The sequence below is a fragment of the Sinohyriopsis cumingii genome, chromosome 13 (assembly GCF_028554795.1).
Source record: "Sinohyriopsis cumingii isolate HCF-2022 chromosome 13, ASM2855479v2, whole genome shotgun sequence".
Lineage (NCBI taxonomy): Eukaryota > Metazoa > Mollusca > Bivalvia > Unionida > Unionidae > Sinohyriopsis > Sinohyriopsis cumingii.
In genome coordinates, this window is record NC_142973.1 from 73,866,697 (window position 1) to 73,888,999 (window position 22,303).

A 22,303-nucleotide genomic window follows, 5' to 3' on the forward strand; every position below is an offset into this window, starting at 1 on the left:
TAAAAATGTCATTTAGTAAACAGTCTTAAATGCAGACATGATTTTTCTCCGTTTTAAACTGGAATTCGGCTTTTCTCCTGACTTAAATCAGATTTTTCTTGATATAGTCCATTTTTTCAATCATCTCCGATCTGGTTTTCTAAAAATGGTCTGTTTGGTTCCATTCCGCAATGACCCTTGTAACGTATTCATTCGATATATTGGTTAGCCCACGACTGTCATAAAGAGTATTCAAATTGGTTGAAAGTTTAAATTCATCAAATGAATCTTTGTGTAATGGAAACTGATGGCTATGGAAAGAAGAAGTGTGCTTGTAGCAAAAAATTGGCGTCCCGAGTTGTTAAAGAAACCATGACACGAGAAGTTTAGATAAAGGTTTACAAACTGTATCGAAATGGGAATGGCTGTAGCGAAAAGTAGATAGAAATTTATTGGTCAGTTTATAAGAAAACTGAATGCTAGAGGACTGGCATTTTGTGACCTCTGCTCTATGTCAGTTGCAGGTGGAAGAATTTGCAACGGTACCTACAAAAGAAGCTGCATACGAAAAAATTGAAGCTTAGAAGCATCTGGAAAAAGTGCAGTTAATTACAATAAGAAGAAAGATTACTTGCACGAGAAAACAGATGTAGCTCTTTGTCAGAATATGCGCACTGCATGTCGCCAATACAATCACCAGCATGAAAACAAAAAAGGCTGTCATTGAGAAGGAAAAAAAATGATTGCATATTGAGCCAAAAAAGTCAGTCAAAAAGAAAGGCTAAACAAATCTTTGTCAAAGTGGCAAAAAGAGCTCAACTGGAATATCAACAGGTTGTGTCCATTGGAGAAAAGGACAAGTGAATGTATGGGATTATTTGTATATAGTTGATGTACTTGGGTGTTTATTTTATAGATTTGTTATGAAAAGAGAGAAGTTTAATATATTTGCTGCAAAAATTTAGAAATTATTTTGATTTAATTACGATGTGAACACTGACATGCACATGAAATAACTTAAGTACCAATAGTATTGGAGAACAAATTCATGTGACAATAAATATTGTGAAATTATTCAAGTCAAGTTGAAATTTTTTGGTAAGTTTGTTAGTTTTTGAAATGATTATTTTGTTATATATTATGATCATAAGTTACACCAGGAGCAGTGTTTTATGATTGTACAATGCATTTTTGGTTGGGATCCTTCTGCCCCCTGAACCCATGGGAGGACCCCCAAACCCCACCTTTCAAATTTTCAGCTTTTTGGGTTGAATACCAAAATCATGTCTGTAAATGCCTTTCAAGTTAAGAATCAAGAAATAAGATGGGATATAAAACTTGGGGAAAAATATTGTGCTCTATTGTTTGTTCTTCAAAGATGACGACATCACTAACTGGTTTAGTGTCTGTATGTCAATGGCTGATCAAGCCAATTTGTGCTCTGAACTTTCTGTAGCACATTTGACAAGTGATGCCACTTGGGTTTACCTAAACACTAGAGGACATGCTGCACTTACAAGATTTCGACACTGCACTGCCTTTGCATAGCTGCCAACCCTCATGATTTTGGTGTGAATTTCACGACTTTTTAAGTGATTCACTCATTCACATCGCAAGCAAAAAATTCATGAATTCTCCAATTCTCAATTATTTTAAATCTTTAATAATATAAAAGATTTCCCGTTAAGCGCTAGTCGTGATATTGGCAGTTGCTGAAAAGGCCTTGTTCTGCTGGTCGCAATATTAGTAGAACTACAGATGATAGGTACAGTTGACCTGATAGCAAGCACTTTAGCCTATTTTAATATATATATATATATATATATATATATATATATATATATATATATATATATATATATATATATATATATAAGAGTAGTTTTACAAACACTTTTGAGAGAAACTGGGGCCTAACCAGAATTTTGCTCCACGCATGAGTCACCAACACTGACTTGAATTACCGTTTGGCATCGCATATAAGATCTTGAAAATGGCTTCACCACCAAGGAAAAAGAAATGTATTGCTCAAAAAGTGAGTTTAATTTGGAATATACCTAAAATTGTCCATGCATTTTGCCATTACACATTGATATACATCATGCTTTTGCACACAGTGTGCCACAAATTTTAGTATTGGGCGTAGTGGCAGAGACGAAGTGAGGAAGCACATAGGTTGCAAAAAACACGTAGCAGATGGGAAAATTAAGAATTTGCAGATTTCAGTTCTGGAATATTTTGAGCCATCGACGGAAGACCTGCAAGCTACCAATGCTGAAGCATTATTTGTGAGTTGTTGAATACAATCCACCTTGATCAGCTGGAGACCATGCTATACATTTGTTCCGACAATGTTCCCGGACTCAAAGATTGCTTCCAAATTTTCCTGTTGAAGAACCAAAAGTGCTGCAGCTCCTGTGCATTCCTCACAGCAACAGAGACAGGGAAAGAGTATTTTCTCTAGTGAGGAAAAATAAGACAGACTTTAAGGCCTCCTTAGGTGCAGAAAATTTGTCAGCAATTTTAGTCACCATGATCAACCAGCAGGCAAGAAGTCTGAACTGTTTTGGAAACAAATTTACGATCAAGCAGTTGAGGAAGTTCAAGTCTGCCACAGTATCATGTTTTGAAAAATACCCACAAGAATAAGTGAAGTTTTTGAATACCATAATAAATTGAAGTGCAGATATATTTCTGCATATATGTAGTGTTTTAGTTTTATATTGCGATCTTGATATAGTGTAGTATTGACGGTCAGAGTGGATGGAGTTATTGTCATGGTATTTTTCACTAATTCATGTCCAAATTCACTAGCTTTTATCCCAGTTTTCACTAATTGCGAGCCTGGAAGGTTGGCAGCTATGCCTTTGCGATTCTCCATTCAGAGTCTGTAGACAAGACTCCTCCAAGTGGAGCAGTCCTGTGTGAGATCTTCCCAGGACTCAGGGTCATGTTGAAGTATTTCGGGGATGACTTAAGGGAATCTTGAAAGTGTTTCTTATGACAATCCTGTATTTTTACAACAAAGAAGTGGAGTTAGCAACTCGAACCTGGTTGCATTCCCAGTTAATAAAATTTTACCCAGATTGGCTTAGCTAAGAAGGGAAAAATCTCAACTGTTCATCAAGAACTCGTCAATGTTGTAACAATTCTTGGGCGAAAACAAGAATGGTCATGAAAGACACAACACATGGGTACTGTTTTATCTATCCATGCGTCATGTGTCAAAAACGCAGACTTTTCTGATTTGACGCACAAAAATAGTTGCCGGTACATAAATTGATGCACTCCAATGTTACATTTTACACATTAGCAAAAAACAAAGGTTTGGTCTAAAAATCTTTGAAGGTAGGTAAATGATGCACCCCAATATTATGTTTTGCTGATTACAACAAAATTAAGGTTTGGTATAACTACTTTAATGACTAGATTACAACTCTCTCAAACGAAAATACATGAACATCAGTTACGCTAATGTTATCATAAACTGAGTGGAGCCTGGAGCTGACCTTACCTGACCTGTAACTGTCACATCATTTGTAGCAACAGGGTGTTAGAACCATATAATCACCATTCTTAAGAAGGAGGCGGAAAATAAACACATGATTTTAAGGTGATTCTCACGGAAAACTTATTTTATGCACACCTTTGGCACGCACTGAAGCAACAATTTCCATTCACTCAATTTTATGTTCCAATATACTGTCAGCATTAGATTGAAAATGGTGTCCAAGGCAAAAAAATTAAAATAGATCCAAAACAAACAAAATTATCTTTTGGACCATGTTTATGACTGACCGATGATAATAGTATTGTTATTGAACAGGTGGAGCCTTCATCATCACACGATGAGGTAACGATTACTTGTAAGATAAAACATAGTTTGTGCAGCAATTGTTGAAAACACAGATGGCTGTGTTTTCAAAAAGAAGTTAAGTCGAGTGAAGAATGTGACAGTTAAGACATCTTTATATTTTGCCATATATTTACAGAGGCTAAAAACCAACACCATGACCAAATGTGCAAAAACAATAACTTTCAGAACAGTACACTGGCAAGGCATGCAGGGTTGCCAGAACACAAACTGCTGTTTGAAGGTCCATAACACCAGGCAGATTTGAATGCAGGGTTACAGAAACACTCTTCCAAACAAGACATAGCAGTGAAAGTGCAACTTACGTGTGTGTACATTGGCTGCGTGTAGAGGACATCCCATGTTTTAAAACACAAATCTTTTCTTAATTTAATACACGACTTAGCAGCTGAAGAAATTCATGCCATTGGCATTTAGAAGAATTCTGCCAATCAGTTTGACACTGCTGCTACCTTTTCAGAGTTAGTGGAGCGCCTATCGAACGTTGTGGAGGATAGTCTTATACGTGACATGCAAAACTCGTCTTTTGTGACAGCAGTGGCAGATGAAAGCACTGACATAGCCAATAATAAACACCTTGTCATATATGCTCAGATTATTTCTGAGGACATAAAACCTTCAACACGATTTTTCACAAAAATAGATTGTTCAGATGCTTCTGGCAAGAGAATAGTCTTATTGGCTTTAGTCACGTTATATAACTTATATTTTTGTTGTGTATTTAAACAATATAATTATATTTTAAAAACTACTGAAAACTGATCAGTGGCTTGTATAAGACTCATAGGTTTGGAATTTGAGTAACTGTTGTTTGCCTTGATGAATCAAATTACTTACAGGAAGCCGTTTTTAGATAAAACACTGCATGGGTATATTTAATATGGATCTATATGTCTGTATGAATATGGCACTAGGCACGATTGCCGAAGAAAGCATGATTGCTGAAGACTTAAATATTTCCCAGGTATATATTTTTTATGATACTATGGCAGTTGTACCACTAAAAATAAAATGGTGGTTGGTTAGGAGTGCATGTGTCTGTTGGACCTGATTAAGGCCAGCCTGTTGAGCAGTTATACTTTGTGATCACATTATTAATGGAAGATTAATGATAGTCCATCAGTGTTACTGATGTGAAACAATAATTGAAGTGGAACAACAGCTTTGAGATGAAATCACCAAAAGAACCACATTATTCATGAAATATAAATGTGTATTTGGTGGAAATGCTATTTTTGGAATTGCCAGTGTGACTACTGTTGGTCTTGGTGTTGCTGGAATTGTGACCACAGCAACCATTATAGGTACACTAGTTGGAGTTGCTGTTGGGGCTATATCGATAGCTACCAGTGTGACTGGTATTGCTTCTAAAATACTTTAATTACAGCTGCATTTGCAAATGTTTATTCTGATTTTTTGGCACACAAAGCAGTCTCGGCATGATTAATAAACTCTACTCGATGGCTATTGGGGATTAAACAATCAGCTTGGGTGAGTTCGAAACAATGCAGTGGAAATGGAAAACCATTGATAAATTCGTTCAGAGATATGAAACCGAGGCAACAACAACCTAAAACATGTAACTGATTTATCGGAAGTGAAAATCTAATAACTATTTGCTAGTATATATGAATCAGTCTGTCGGCATGTTTGGCAGTACACTTATCTAGTTTAGTAACTTCACATGGGGAGACTCACTTCAGGTTCATGTAAATAAAGCTCTTGCATGTGATTTAAGGGAAAGTGATTGGATATAGAAGGCTTTGACCTATATCAGTAACCAAAATCCAAAATCCTCATAATGATACTACTACTTAATAGAAAAATCATTAAACGACTCTTTTCTAAAAAAAAATTAATAACTCCTCAGTAGAATATGACCTGATTGATGGAAATTGTTCTGACACAGATGGCCAATTTTAGAAACAGAAACCTAAAACTATAACTTTTCAAATACTGCTCAACAGAACTTGACCAATTGGATGGAATACATCCTGGGATAAAGAGCTTTCAGATTTCACCATCAAATATGACTGCCATTACTAAAAAAAATAGTTAAAACTGTTCGTGAATTTTTCTCACAAACTGCTAAGCAAAAATTTACCAAACCTAACAGCATTCTGGTAATAAGGGAATTAAAATGATAACAATTAGTCTGCAAATATTTTTAAAATGGAAAACTATGTGAAAGGATTTTTCAGAAACCAGACATATTGACTACCATTTGTACTTGATTATAAGTCTAGTGTAACTGCACAGACCAAGATCTGCCATTACATAATGCATCTGTAGATCTGAGTGTGCAGTTCATTAGAAGTAATCAGTAGAAGAAACAACTATGCTATCTGCAGGCACGTTATAATAAGACAGATTAGGATCGATGCTGTTTGCAGTTTGACTTGGCTTGCAAGCAAGTGTAGTTGGTACATTTTACAGAAAGCATTTTGGTAGTTTTAAGTTTATATGACTGATGTCAGTATGGCTTCTGTTACTAAGAATAGAGGAACTATATCAAGTTCTAAAAACACAAACAGCTTCTGAGTTACGCACTAGGGATGAGTCCAAAGGGACTGGGAGAAATTGAGGGGAAAATGCTGGTTGTAAACTCTGTTCTGATCACAATGGTTTGTGAGTTATAACTCCAGGGGAAGGACCTCGGGGAGGGAAAGGAGGAAGCGTAAGGGTAGACCCAAGAGTCCATGCTGACAATTCATTTTAACTGTCCCTGTACATAGTGCCAAAAACTGAATGGTTTAGAATGGAAATAACAGACATGGCCTGGAAAATTCTTATAAATAAAAACGTTATGAAGTGATTTCATGTGAATATTTTGTTTGAGCTATTTCTGTATTTTCTAATTTTGAAATGGTTTGAAAGAATATCACTATATTACCAGTAATATTTACTCTCGGAAATGTGCAGTCATTGACTTTTTTATAGTACCTGATAACTTGTAAACAGAATTGAAGAGAAAATGATGCATTTATCCATTTGGAATGTAAGTGGTGTATCAGCCCATTCATTTATACCCTATTGTTAATAAATACTTCAAAATTGTTTGCTAGTGAATTTTAGAAATTCATTTTCCTATGAGACTGATGGATTTTGTTTGAATTTTGCTTTTAACAGCATTATTCTTTTAGTGTAAGTATGCATTCTGCTATTTCCTGTTCTAATTTTCATTTTGCATGCAACAAATGTTACAATATTCAAATCCTGATGATTGCAATTTTAGAATTTTTTTGTCTTTCTACTGTTTATTCAAAAAATAAGGTCTAACTCTTGAATCAAATCTTGTCATAATAACTTTCTCATTTTGATATTGGGAGATATAGTAGTCACATTTTAAAAGTTTTGTACCTTTTGTGACAAACTTTTGAGCATGACTTAGCAAAGGGCATTTGAAATAGTTAAATACAATTTGATTGATATGTCTGTACTTGTATGTAATGTAAATGACAAAATTAGAATTTCAGGTCAAAGATATTTTTTATTATTTATTAGTTCTACAGGTGATATACCGGGTACTAGAAGAGTTCGTGAGATTATTAGCACAAGTTTGTTATCACTATTTATTCTGAACTACTATGAGTTCTGCCTTTAAGCTACGCAAACTTCCATCCCATTGTCTGCTTGGTCTCGAGGGATAATACTCCTGCTCAGGTATCCAATATGGCTGGCACTGCTCCTGAATAGATAGTCGTTTGAACATATGGTTTTCACTGAAAGACTTCTTATGAAGTCTGGTTGGTCCTGAGCTAATGTCCAGTTTGTTATCATTATTCCTTTTACAAGGATGGTTTCACGATAAAACTTTCTATGATGTTTTGTTGAACTTAAATGGCAACGGTGCCAGTGTGAGGTCAATATGGCTGTCATAGTGTCCATCATGGAAATCTTGTCACTACTCCTTAGTGAAAAGTCATTTTGACTTGTTTTCACCAGTAGACTTGTCATGTTTAGTTTGTCCCAAATGAAAATGGTGCTGATCTGATGTCTAATATATATGTGTGTGTGTGTGTGTGTGTGTCATTTTCACATTGGTCATCTTGAAATTCTTGTTGCTCCTTATCAGCATGGACATGTCAATAAAAGACTTCTTATATTGTTTAGTTTAATTTTAAAATGCTGCTGGTCTGATGTCCAAATGTAGCAATCTTGAAAATATTGTTTTCATTACTTTTAAACGAAAAGTCATTTTCACATGGTACTTTCATCAGAAGATGTCTTATGTTTTCTTGGTCAAGGTGGCTATCATTAATTATTTTTTCTCTACTCTGATGAAATGGATGGCGATATAAATGTGTGGGTTTTCACACCTAGTTGGTCCTGAAGTAAACTCATGACAATTGTGCATCCAGTGTGGCTGCTACAGCTGTGTTGAAAATCTCATCGTGACTTTAAAATGGATGGTTGTATCAACGTGTGATTTTCACTAAAAGACTTCTTATGATACATACTTTCTCCTGAGTGAAAATGGTGCCAAGCAGACATTCAGTATGTGTCCCAGAGTTGCTAATTTGAAAATCTTGGCACTGAAGAATATTAGAGATTGTTTCAACACGCCACAGTTAAATGGAAGAATTGGTCTTGAATTCCTGGAAATTCTTCATCAGGCCATTGAAGCAGCTCTTGGTTTTTTAAAATACATTTTTATTCACCATTTCTGTTCCCAGATTGTTGACATTTCTGTTCCCAAATTGACTTATGCACAATGCCGCAGATTCTTTACCATCCACAGTTACCTAACTTTGTGGATGATTTGCACTTTGGCCAATGAATAACCCTACTGATTTCGGAGTCAGACGTCGAGTTTACTGACATGCATTGGTTTCTGCAAAACAGCAGTCTTCAGCCATCTATAGTAGTTACTTTGTGGATGGCTTTCACATGGGATAAGAACCTAACCTTTCTGATCTTGTTAGGTATTTTAAGCTTTATTGACCTTTATATTAATCGCTTTTGTGTGTTTTGGGGACATTATCGACACCAGCATATAGACATTATGAGTGAGGCTTCATGAAGAAAAACTTACCCTTGAGCAGGGCTGTATTATCCAGTAGGCACTGTGCCTAGGCCTGTGAAACCATGATACTGGCAAGTGTATAAACAAAGAAGCAGTCATGTCAGTGTTAAATGTTTTATTAAAGAAGTGCCTACAAGGACCTTTATCCAACCCAGCCCGTAAGGATGTCTGCCTTCTCTGCTCTCATTAGTATCAGCAAGGAAAAATAATGCAATTCATGCCTTGTCAGTGGAAAAGTGATCTTTATAGTTTAAAGGATACTATTTGGCGGATTTTTTGTTTGTTTGCCAACATGGCTTACTGTCTGTGATTGGCTACTTTCATTAGCTCCAGTTTGTACTGAGATTCCCAGTCTTAGTTCTGCCTGTGATTAAGATAGGCCTCTTTGCCCCGTTAGGGCCTTAATTTTTCACTTACATATGGCTTCCTCCAAAGAGAAAAGGAAGGTTGGTATCTTTTCTTTCTCCTTCTCAAGGGTTTCTCCATCTGGGCATTGCAAAACTAATTTTTTGTTATGTAATACTTGCTACTATAATGGTTCCAGCCTGCTCTTGTGTCCTGTAGTGTTGGTCCAAGTCAAAAGACAGAGGTATTCTGTACATTAACTATGACTAATAAGTCTGTTGAGATCATGTTCTTTCCAGTTTTGTGCTTCCAGGTACTAGTTGTAGGTGTGGGTTGGACTGGAGATTTGATGTCCAAGGAAAGGAATGCATTGGTGGTGAAGTACTAAATGATTAAAAGTAGATTTACCCCACCACCACCCCTTTTTGCAGAAACCCACAACATTTTTGCACAGTAACTTGAGTACTTCACTATTTGTAGTTACCAAAGTTTGTTGATGGCTTGCACTTTGGGTAAGAAGGAAGCCTGTTGATTTTGGGTTCAAAACGTAGTGATCAGTGTCACTGACTGATCAAAGAAAAATGTTTTCTGTACAATATGATCAGTTCTACTAAACAGACTGAGAACAAACTTTGTGGCTGGTTTGCAGTTTCAGTAAGGAATGGCATATTGTTTTGTGGTCAAAAAGTTAAAGGTCAAGGTTTTTGTGGCTTAAAGAAAACGGTGTTATGGAATATTTCTTTTTGTTCTGGAGCGAGTTCATTGATGAAACTTGTTGTACTAAATAAACCTATTGATTCAGAGATTTAAAAGTTGGAGGTCAAGGTCTTGGTAACCCTGTTTAAGAAGATCATGTTTCCAGCACATTAATGATTTTTTTTACTTTAAGACTACATGCCATGACTTAAGATTGAGGTCACTGAGACCTATTGGTTGATGCTATCAGCCACACCCTTCTGTTGCTAGACCGCTCCAATGGCCTGGTGGTTAGAGCATCCACCTTGGATGCGGGAGGTCGAGGGTTTGAACCCCGACTGAGTTATACCAAAGACTTACATAAATGGTACTAACAGCTGCCTTGCTATGCACTCAGCATTAAGAGGTTAGTGTTAGGACTGGTCAGCCTGGTGTCAGGATAATGTGACTGGGTGGGAAATCATGCCACATGTCTAGCATGATGCCCAAGTGCTAGACATCACTATAAGCTGTCACACTGCAGACATCATCGTGATATGGCTGAATTTTTTTAAAGCTAGTTATAAATCCAAATGACACACATACACCTTTATGAGGCCTACACTTAAGACTGTTAAATATGAGATAGGCATGTAATGTGCTGTTCACTTTTTTGTAAAGCCTTGGGGACATTTTTATGTAAATCTTGTAAGCACAATTAAGCAAACACTACTTGAGGAAGATAGAAATTGTTAAATATGTTTGTGTGCATGTGTAGAAAATCTGACTCCATTTTCATGCACTTACAACAATTTGTTGGATAACATTCTGATTCTTTTAAAAGAATATTTTGGGTTTGCCATAGTGGCACATATTTTATAAACACAAATGCAATTCAGTATTTCATTTTATATTTTTATTACCAAATTTCCTGTTTATTATGTTCTCCGTTTGTTTCCATTTTATATGTTAACATTTTTATGGCTCTTATGTTTAGGTGCTTGGTCATGAGTAATCAAGTTAAACACCTAGAATGTTTCCATGCGATTTCATGTTGATGTGTCCAGTATTAAATAATTGAAACAAAAGTTGGGGCAAAGAGGGCTAAATCCTGTGTATAGTTTCTGAATTAATTGTTTTTCCAAGACTTTGTTTGCTTTAGTTTCCCATTTATTGAAGGTAAGTTTAAATCTTTCACTATCCATAGATTTGTTATGTATATTATTTAATTTCTGTTAGAGTCCAGATAAAGTGGCTGAATAGAAGGAAGTTGAATTTTGCAACCTAAATGTATTTAAATAATTGCTTTAATGTGCCTTCTAAAGGATTTATCTTTTCATGTCCAGTTTTTATGGAGATTTTGCCCTTTATTACCAAGTTTAAAACGTTCCCCTCGGCAGATTGATCTAACCATCTTAGCTCAGAAACTATTAAACCTTTTGATGCAGTATGGTGTGTACATTTGTCTTATTGAGTTAGATCTGCCTTTTTTTGGTTTTATCTTGCTAACGCCATTTTCAGTAGAGTTATGACTCATGACAATTACCTTTATTATCTTGGGGTGTTGCTACTTACTGACATAGCTCAAGATCCACTTAAAACATTCTGATGTGTTGACTTGAAGACTTTTATGGGTTTGCTCTTGTGTACTCCATTTTGGACAGAGTTACATCCCTTGTTAAGCAAATTCTTGTCTTCACCTGGAAACTCTCAATGTTATTAGCAATCAGTTTAGCTCAAGAACCATTTGACATATTTTTGATTGAATTTGCTAAGAATATTTTCTCGGCATTTGATGTTTTTTTTTTAAATTATTTAAACCATAATGGATAGTTATGCCCCTTATTACTCAATATTGTATCTTTACATGGGATATTGTTTGGAATCATCTTAGCTCAAGAATCAGTCAACATATTCTGTTACAGTTTGATGTTAACATTGTTTCAGAGACCTACGGTTTATACCATTTTGGACAGCAATTTGGCCTTTGCTAATCAACTTCACATTTTTACATGGGATATTTGTATTGATGAGTATATAGAGTTGGAATTCAAGCATCCCATGTCATCATTTACAGGAGTTATGGCCCCTAAGTGCCCATATTCTAACATTGGTTTCCCATAACAGGTTCCTCTGTTAAGGCCCTTTGGAACAAATTATAGTTAGTGGGGCCATTCGTGATGCACCTTTTGCTAATAGCTATATGTCTTCAATTTATTTATTTCAGGCAACACAAGAGATCAAGGCAGCATTCAAGGATGCCAGCATTGTCCCAGCATTATGTCAAACATTAGGAAGTTCCCAGAATCCATTGGTGAATAAACAAAACATTTTTCAACTTTTCCATCAGAGAAATGAATAAAGAGGAGCATGTTTATAAACTTTGCTCATTGATGGTGGTGGGGAGCCTGTTTTTTGCTCTGTAGGTCATAGACAAGAATTGCTTATGTATAGTTTCTTGTCTGTTGTCTGGCAATAATTTAGCACATATTTATACATCTCCTAAACTACTTGGAGGATTGTCATAAAATTTAACACGCACATTCATAACTGAGCCATCTTTGATATCATGTTTTCTCTACTTTTTCAGAATGGATGCTCATATAAATATGGGTTTTCTCTAAGGCTTCTTATGATGTACAGTTGGCCCAGATAAAAATGTTGATTTGATGCTCAATATGGCTACCATGGCAGCCATCTTGAAAATCTTGATATTGCTACTCCTGAACAGAAAGTCGTACTGACATGGGGGTTACAAGAAGACTTCTTATGTTGTCTAAATTATTGTAGATGAAATTGTTGCTGATCTGATGTTTAATATGGCTGCCACTGCCGCATTTTTAAAATTCATCTTGGAAGTCTTTGCTTCTTGTGAATGAAAACTCATATTAACATGGGATTTTCAACAAAAATCTTACGATGTCTAGTTGTTTGTAAGTGAAAATGGTGTTGCTCACATCCACAAGCCATCTCGAGAATCTTGTTATTGCTACTTCACCTCAGTGAGTGGTCATATCAACATTGGTTTTTACTGAAAGACTTATTATTTTTTTGTAAAGAGCTTAGAGCTTCTAAAGATTAGGTTACAAAGTCCTGATTATTATTATTATTATTATTATTATTATTATTATGTTTTGTTGGTCCTGAATGAAAATGGTGTCACTTGCACATCCTTTTTTGAAAATCTTGTTATCACTACTTCTCCTTAATGAATGCTTATATAAGCATTAGAGCCTTTCAGTGAAAGACTTCTTCCAATGTCTGTTTAGTTGTTAATGAAAATGATGCCAACATGACCTCCAATATGGCTAACACAGTGAACATCTGAAAAATCTTATTGGTGTTTCCCCTAGATCACTGGTCATATCAACATTGCACTTTGACCAGAAGGTTTATTATGATGTCTAGTAGGTCCTAAGTGGAAATGGTGTGAATCTGATATCCAATAGGGCCACCTTGGCAGCCATTTTGAAAGTCTTGTTATACTGCACTAAAACCGAATGTGTTATCATCATGGGGTTTTCACCAGATGAAAATGGTGCCAATTGTATGACCACAATGTCTTGAAAATCTTATTGTTACTACTTCCCCAGAATGGCTGGTCCTTCTGACCAGGGTTTTCTCAACAAAAATCATCTACTGTCTAGTTGTTTGTAAGTGAAAATGGTGTTGCTCACACATCCAGTATGACTGCCTCAAGCCATTTTGAGAATCTTGTTATTGCTTCTCCTGAATGGATGGTGATATTAACTTTGGGTTTTATTCTGAAAGACTTTTTGTAATGTATGGTTAGTCCTGAATGAAAACAGTGTCACTCCCTCATCCCTATTTTGAAAATCATGTTATCACTTCTTCTCCTGAATGAATAGTTATACGAGTATTTGGGTTGCCACAATGGCTGTCTTGAAATTCTTACTGTTACTACTTCCCCAGAATGCTTAGTAATTTTGACATTGAATTTTCAACAAAATGACATCTGACATGTGTAGTTTGTTAAAAATGCGCTAATCTGATTGCCAATATATCCAACACAGCAGCTAATTTTTTTAATCAAATTATCACTGTAGAATTTTATGGATGGTTTCAGCACTTGACACTCGAAGGGAAGACATGGTCTTATTTCTTAAAAATTATTTTTGGTGTTTGAGGTTTTTTGTTATAGTTGTGTGATAAGATAATACATTTCCTTGAAATTGTCCCTGAATTTGAGGATTTGCCCTTAATACATTTCCTTGAAATTGTCCCTGAATTTGAGGATTTGCCCTTAAAACTGCCTGAATCTATATATATATATATATATATATATATATATATATATATATATATATATATATATATATATATATATATATATATATATATCTGTGTGTAATGTTGAATAAAATGTTACATGATGCATTTAGTTACCAGATGGAGTATGATCCCTTTGTGGTATTAATTGATGAGTTCAAGGTTCACCATCCTTAAAGTGTTTTTTAATGTCCTCAATCTATCCCTGTAGACCAAAATATTACTTATGAAGATTGAAACTGTTGCCATAGTGTGCTTGTCATGTGGACATTTACTGAAATTTTCATGTTTGTGCTTGAAAAAAGTCTGAACACTGGTCCCTCTACCCAATTTGGCATGTGCTCCTTTTTGTAGAGAAAAGTTGGCATTTAACCCAGCGTTTATAAAACCTTGATGGAGCCCTGCATTTGAAGACCTGAATTGAAAGTGACCAGCATATATGATCAGCCGAAATTTAGAAATTGTAATTATTAGCAAAATGTTTTATTGTATTCTTTGTCATGTTTCATGCCATCTAATTTTCCCTGTAATCAATACAAATCATACTTCTTTTTTTAGCTAAGGGTTTTTTATTCTTATATATTTTAAGTACCTTAGAAAGTGATTATTCTTTTTAGACCTTCAGTTATTTGTTTAAAAGATAATTGGAAGTGTAAGGAAACTTACAAAACATTTTAGTAATACTGTATTATTACGGAGATGTTATTCTTTTGTTGTTAAAAAATGAGCATGTGCTTACAACAAAATCGCTGACTCTAACACATCCGGGATGTAAAACCAGAATACTTTTCTGATTGCCTGGAATTGAGATTTTAATCATAATGTAAAAATGTAAATATTTTACTTCAAGTGTTGAATAAGTTTATGGAAAAGTAACATTTTTCTTAACATGTTTAAGTTCTTGGCTGATGCACAAGAACTTTTCAAGCTCTTTATATTTTGTGTATCATATTGGCAGTAATTCTATACTTTTTACTCCAGGTTAGGCCGTATTTTGTTTTTCATATTGGCAGTAATTGTTTACTTTTTACTCCAGGTTAGACATTATTTTGTGTACGATATTGGCAGTAATTCTATACTTTTACTTCAGGTTAGGCAATGTTTTCTATATCTTATTGGGAGTAATAAACTTGTATCCTTTGTACTCCAGGTTAGGCAATATTTTGGGAGTAATTAACTTGTATGCTTTGTATTCCAGGTTAGGCAATATTGTGTGTATCATATTGGGAGTAATTAACTTATATCCTTTTTACTCCAGGTTAGACAGTATGCAGCTATATTGTTGAGGCGGAAGATTCTGAAAGGAAAACAGTGGCGTCAAGTGTCAGGTGATGTAACTCAAAGGTAAAAATTTTTATTTTGCAGTTATCAGTTTGAAGCTTAAGTTAACGGGATGTCAACTAAAATCCTAATCACTTTTATTAGGTGAGAGACAGGATCTTAATATGTATTAAATTTTAGCCCACCTGATCCTGGAGTCAGACGAGTTTACATATGGCCCGTCATCTGGCATGCATCAGCATCACATTTGGCAATTAGCAACTTTCAACCAGATTTGGCAAGTAGCATCCAGGCAAGTTTACATATGGCCCGTCATGTGGTATGCATCGGCTTCACATTTGAACATTAGCAACTTTCAACCAGATTTGGCAAGTAGTATCCAGGCAAGATGATCATTCATATTTGAGAAAGTGATGCCAATCCTTCTTCCAATATAGCTGTCATTTCTGAAAATATGCTTGTTTTTAAAAACAATATCTCAAAAACCCCTTGCTAGAAACATTCTGGCATGAAGGATTTTCAGGTTTGTACATATGATGCCAATCTGCCATTTAGTATGGCCACTGTCCAAAAAAGGAAAAACCTAGAATAGTTCCTTTTCAGAAACCAATAGCTTGTCCAAATTTGACAGAATGTGTCCTTAAATAATGTCCTGTAAAATTTGTCTAAATGTAAATGTAGTTGAGTATGGCCAGTGTTATTAAAATAAAATGTCTTGAAATGACTTCTACTGAAAGTCATTAAAGAATTGGGAGGAATTATTCTTACATGAAGGCCTTTAGGAATGATGTTGATCTGCTATCCAATACAGCTAATGTTATTAAAAATAGAGAAACTTTAAATGATTTCTCAAAAATTACTTACCAGAATTTGACTAAAAGCATTCTGGTTTGAAAGTCTTTGAAGTTTATACAAGCATTGCTGATCTGCAATAAAATATTATTGAAGATGCACACCAGACAGAATAAAATCCTGTCTTTTGTCGCAAAAAATCAGGAGTTGGATGCAGCAAGATGTCATGTTCTGTCAGAATTATTTTGCCATAATTTTATTCATCATAAGGGAGTCCCCCTTTCTTTATACTCTGAAATCTCACAGGAACTTGTACATCTGATGGGGATTTTGCCCCATGCAAAACCAGCTGTTTCAACAAGACTTGCATTTCATTGTAATTTCTCAATTGAAGATGTAATGGAATCAGTTGGCATGCTCTGTCCACTTTTTTCTCAGTTTGTATGTCACGGTGTCATAAAACGTTGAGTTGAATCTCATTGGGCCCATGGTTACTGCCCAGATAGTAACCAGACTATGCCCCTTTGCCCAGATAGTAACCTGACTATGCCCCTTTGCCCAGATAGTAACCAGACTATGCCCCTTTGCCCAGATAGTAACCTGACTATGCCACTTTGTCCAGATAGTAACCAGACTATGCCCCTTTGCCCAGATAGTAACCAGTCTATGCCCCTTTGCCCAGATAATAACCAGAATATGCCACGTTGCCCAGATAGTAACGACTATGCCACATTGCACACAACCACGTCATTGTGTATGACCTGTGAACTCTGTTGGATTCACATGAAAAAAAAATTAAAATCATTTATTAAATGCGGGAGCCCACAGGTAATCCTTGACATATGTGTATACACTTATATTCAGTTGTGTCAGATATCATTAGGTGAGTCTTAGAAGTAGAGGGATATTTTGACCCTATAGATTGCTTTTGGATAGAGGTTGGATGTTCAGCATTTTCTCCTCCTCCATACCAATTCTCCTGACGTTAATCTGATTAGGTAATATATTTTATGGATAATTTTTTTTATATTGTAAATTATGCTTCTCCAGAAAAACTTGTCCATTCACATTTCTATAAATTCATTCAAACCTGCCCCACATAGCAAACATCATGTCGCAGAGAATGCTCAAATTAAAACTTTAATATTGAGTGCCACTTAAGGGAGTTAGTCTGTAAGAGTTACTTTCCTCTGTCTATACAAGTCTATAGGAGGGCTTCATTCAGCAGGTAGCAGAAGCAATTCCTCGATGTTAATGGGATTGGGTTCGGTTTGTTTTGGAGAAATATAATTTACTGTAAAATTTCCTTTTCATGCATTTGTAATTTTGAAGTGGCTTTCTTTCATTTCAGCATAAGAGAGAATGTGCTTCACCTGATTCTGCAGGAATCACAGTAAGTATTATAGATGGAAATGTAACACCTCTCATGTGACAGGTCATTTGGCTGTTTGGTGTCCTTGGGTGGCAGAGTGGTCCGAGGCACATGCCTTTACAGATCACTCGCACATCTTAACCCCTTTTTGCATGAGTTCAAATCGCAGCTTAACCAGCATGGGTATGCGAGAATGCTTTCCAGTAGCTTCCTATTCGGCATTGGTTCTTTCCAGAGTCATTCCAAGTTCTTCCACCACCAAAATATACTGGCTGGGGTCAAAGGTCAAATACACAGATTGTAATTTTTAAAATAATTTGTGAAGTAAACTTGATAGCAGAGCTATAATGGTTATCTGGAACTGGTTAACTATTGCTGGTTTGAGTATTGGCAGCAACTGGTTACAAAATTTGTTAACCAGTTAACCAACTATCACCTCTTGCCCAGTGACACTAAGCATATTTACCATTTTGTAAGTTCAGCTAATGCCCCAGGGTCTGTACAATAGACATTACATCAGTCCCTTACATTTCATTCTTTTTAAGCTAGTTAGTGTGGTGTTCGTAAAATCACTTATCTGACTTTCAGAATAAAATATGTGTAACCTGGGCACTAATCAACAAGAAATAAATGATATTATTTAACTTGCCTAGACTTGTTCGAGGACCTTTTCAAATGGCCATCGTTTAAGTGTTATGCATTTTCAAGATAGCAAGTCTGCTTGTTGTCAGTTAAAAATTAATTTGTAAAAGCTGTAGAGTAGAATAAAATACTGCTGTTAGGTGAAATTTGGTTTATAGGTTGACTTAAAGAAAAATAATTTTGGTTGTCTTAAAGAAAAATGTTTGAGCCCATTCTAGTGGGAAGCAAGACCTATTCATTTTTCTAGAGGCAGCAGCGATGTCAACAGTTTATTAAGGTTTTCATTAAAGCTTTTTGTTTGCATATAATATTATGTAAACCCCTTATTGTCATACTTGCCTGTAATTATTTGGTTAAAACAAAATAGTTTACACCCATGATAGATTTTCTTATGCATGGGAGGAATCATTATGAAACCAAGACAATTCATTCTGTGACATGTCAACTCACCTCTTTTAACCAGTGGTTACAGTCATAAAACATTTGTTTATTGTTTTGGTTTGAAGTTTTATCATTTACCTGTATTTCCTTGATAGATGTTCATCATATGTGCTACTGCATGCTACCATGGCAACAAAGTCTCAGTGAAAAATATTGCACTAAAGTTTTGGTTGAAGTTGTTTCACTTGCCTATATTTTATAAACCCTTTGATAGATTCTTATCAATTCTTTATGAATTATTATGTGAATTTTAAATTACATTGAGGCAAAAGATATAAAATCTTGTGTTACAAAAACTGAATCTCCTTGTCCAAACTTTATGGATGGTTTGTACTTAAGGTAAAAAAGAAACCTACAGTATTTGTGGTCCAAAAGTCAAGAATGTGTTAAGTTCAAGAGGAAAATAATGGATTGTGCACATTGAATTTAGATAAAATGTAATGGTCATTGAGACCCATTAGTTAGTCTGTTATACCTTATTAGTGCCTACATTGGGGACTCTTGAACACTGGATGCGCGTATAATGCAGCATTCATGGTTTTCTTGTTCTTGTTTAGTAATCTGTATAAAATGTTTGGTTATTTTAGAAAAAATACCCAGAATGCCATAGCCCAGCTGGTTGCCACTGTTGCTAAGCATGACTTGCCAAACAACCATTGGCCTCAGTTGTTCCAGTTTATACAGATGCATGCTGGGAGTGAAAATGCCTCACATAAGGAGGTAAGATCTCACGTGGAGAATATAAATAGTTTGAGTCTCTGACAAGGTTAAACTTGAAAAGGAAAAAAGTTGACTCAGCATATAGAGACAAAAACAGCTACATAGTATATTAAAACATAGCTTCAGCAGCATTAGGCCCATTCACAAAATGAGTTATTTTAATATACATACATACATACATACACACACATACACATACATACATACATACATATATATATATATATATATATATATATATATATATATATATATATATATATATATATATATATACACACACATACACGTATACATACATACAGACTGGGCAAGGTAAAAAAATGTCAGGTTTTGGTTGTCTGTCTGCTGTCTGCCTGGGATGTGTGTGAATTAGATCGTATGACAGAAAACCCAGTCATGTAAAAATGAATGTGAATCATACATGGACAGCACTTAGTGTGTACATAACATTGGCCAGATGCATGCAGTTACGTAACATTGACCCGATACATAAAGTTGCATAACATTGACCCGATACATAAAGTTGCATAACACTGACCCGATACATAAAGTTGCATAACATTTACCAGATACATGCACTTTTTTAACATTTGCCCAATAAAGTTATGTAACATTGGCCAGGTACATACAGTTTCATAACTTTTGCCACGTTCATGTACAACTAGTCAACTGAAAATCTCAAAACTGATACATTTTGTCAGTCCCAAGGCTTTTTGGTTTTGAGGGGGTTCACTTGATACAGTACATATTGCAGTAAGGTCCCTAATTGTTCTCTCTCTGTCTTTTCAGATTGGAATGTTTGTACTTTATTCAGTATCTTCGGCTGCAGCTGAGCAACTTAAACCACACCTTCATGCTATTATCCAGCTGTGTATCCAGATTCTGCCTGACCAGCAAACATCGCTAGCGCCATACTATGCCATTAAGTATGCAAAGCCCTACTTTCATAAGCTTTTCTACGGCTAAGATGTTTACTAGAGGTGGAGGACATTACATTTTTTAAGAAAAGGGCAGTTAGGTGATTGTCTTTTAGTAAATAGTTCCTAGCCTTTTTGTAAAACTGCCAAAGAATGATGAATTTCACAACAAGAGGAAATGAACAAGATTTACACAGGATATTAATACAGAACAAGTTTTTCTGCTCCATCCCTCCCCACATGAGCAAAATGGACCACGTATATTGTTTTCCTTCTGTCTTTTCTGTATCAGTATGTCCCAATATCTGTAGATTTGTATGTCTACACATCCATTCCAAATTGACTTTTGAATTTTAGCAAAAAAATTATTCAGGTTATAGCCATTTCTTTTTTGTTAACACTTTATTATGGTCATAAATAGATGACTTGATTGGATTAAGGCTGTTCCATTAAAACATACATGGGACCCAGGCAAGGCATGCTTAAAGGGTACTCACCCACAGATGCAATTTAGAAAATTTCTTATCATTTTAATATGAACTATGTGATATCAGTGTACCCTGACATATATTTTTTTAAAAACTGCTTTCCCTGGCTACCATGTATGTTTAAATGGAACAGTACTTGGCAGGATGTTTGTGCAATTTTTCCATTTCTTTTCACAGTTTTGGACTTGTAAAACTAATTCTGTTATAAGTTTGCTTAAAATGGGTGTTGAAAAAAATTTTGTTTCAGAGATATTTTCATTTGGCATGATGCTTTTGATGTATAAAAGGCATTGTTTTCTATTTGGCTACTGCAGTGAGCCAGAGTTTTTTTAAATGTTTTATTGGGGTAGGGGGGCTATGACCATTTTTGTGTCCTGGCTTCTCTCTACTCCAAATCTCAGCCTTTTATTACTTGTTGATGAAGCAAAAACTTGAATTAGACCTGATGGTTTTTGTAAGGATGTCTACATGCCTATGAACATAACCTAATTAGATTTTCTTGCCATTATAGCTATTTTTCAAATGTTTTACCAACATGCATTCAGTATTATTGCTGGTTTTCATGTGGAACCATGGGGTTGATTTAAAGATCAAAGTGAATGCAATTTGGGGATGAAAGTGGAACTTCATTTTTAGTTTTGACTTGCTGATATGAAGTCTCATTTCCTAGGAATGTGCTCATCTCAGCTTTTAAATATGTGTAGTGGTCCATTGCAGTGACAGACATTTTAAAACAATCATTTAAATGTTAGCACCATAGAAATGATGGTGAAATGATTAAAGAAATTTCCCAACCATGAAAAGTCCTTGAATTTTGCAAATATTAATGAAAAGTCGGGGGAAAAAATCAGAAATTTACCTCCACAATATGACGCCCGAAACAATTCCATAATTGAGTCTCGTGGGTTAAATTTATTGAGTTATAACCAGAATATTACAAGGTTGCAGTATGGATCATTTGGGTGCTTGCCATAAATACATTTGTTGAGACAATCCAAATGCTCAGTGGATTAGATTCGTCTAGTAGACTTTTTGTTTCAGAGACAGCTCAATATCTGTATCTTTTTATGTGGAAGATATGAAAACCAGTCTATCATTACAAGAGGTCAACATGGTGGCATTAAAGCATAGTCGCTTAGCAGATGGGCTAGCAAACTTAATTGTTGTTAAATTGAGTTTTACCTGCATGAAATCAATTTATTTTCTCAGAAATTGCGAGTATTAAAATCGTTAAGTCTTTATTCTGCTGAAAGACGATAAAACTAATGCGTTGATGAAATTTGATCTGGTACTTGCGATTTCAATTGCTAGTTGCACGAGCACAGAATCTCACAACTGTCATTTTCAAATATTGTAGAAAAAATATTAAATGAAAGTCATATACTGGTTTTAATAAAATCTTAAATGAAAGTCATATACTGGTTTTAATAAAAATAAAAAAGTGAAAGAGCACAACAT

General features: G+C 35.2%; 1 protein-coding gene across 1 annotated transcript in view; it reads left to right on the forward strand.

The window, feature by feature from the left end:
- Positions 1 to 22,303, forward strand: part of LOC149785833 (importin-4-like) — a 108,926-nt gene that overhangs the window by 3,615 nt on the left and 83,008 nt on the right. Inside the window, exons 2-6 of the mRNA XM_089979786.1 lie at positions 12,127 to 12,213; positions 15,448 to 15,533; positions 17,614 to 17,655; positions 19,305 to 19,437; positions 20,230 to 20,366. Of these exons, the coding sequence (XP_089835912.1) occupies positions 12,127 to 12,213; positions 15,448 to 15,533; positions 17,614 to 17,655; positions 19,305 to 19,437; positions 20,230 to 20,366 (485 nt within the window). The remainder of the gene's footprint in view (positions 1 to 12,126; positions 12,214 to 15,447; positions 15,534 to 17,613; positions 17,656 to 19,304; positions 19,438 to 20,229; positions 20,367 to 22,303) is intronic.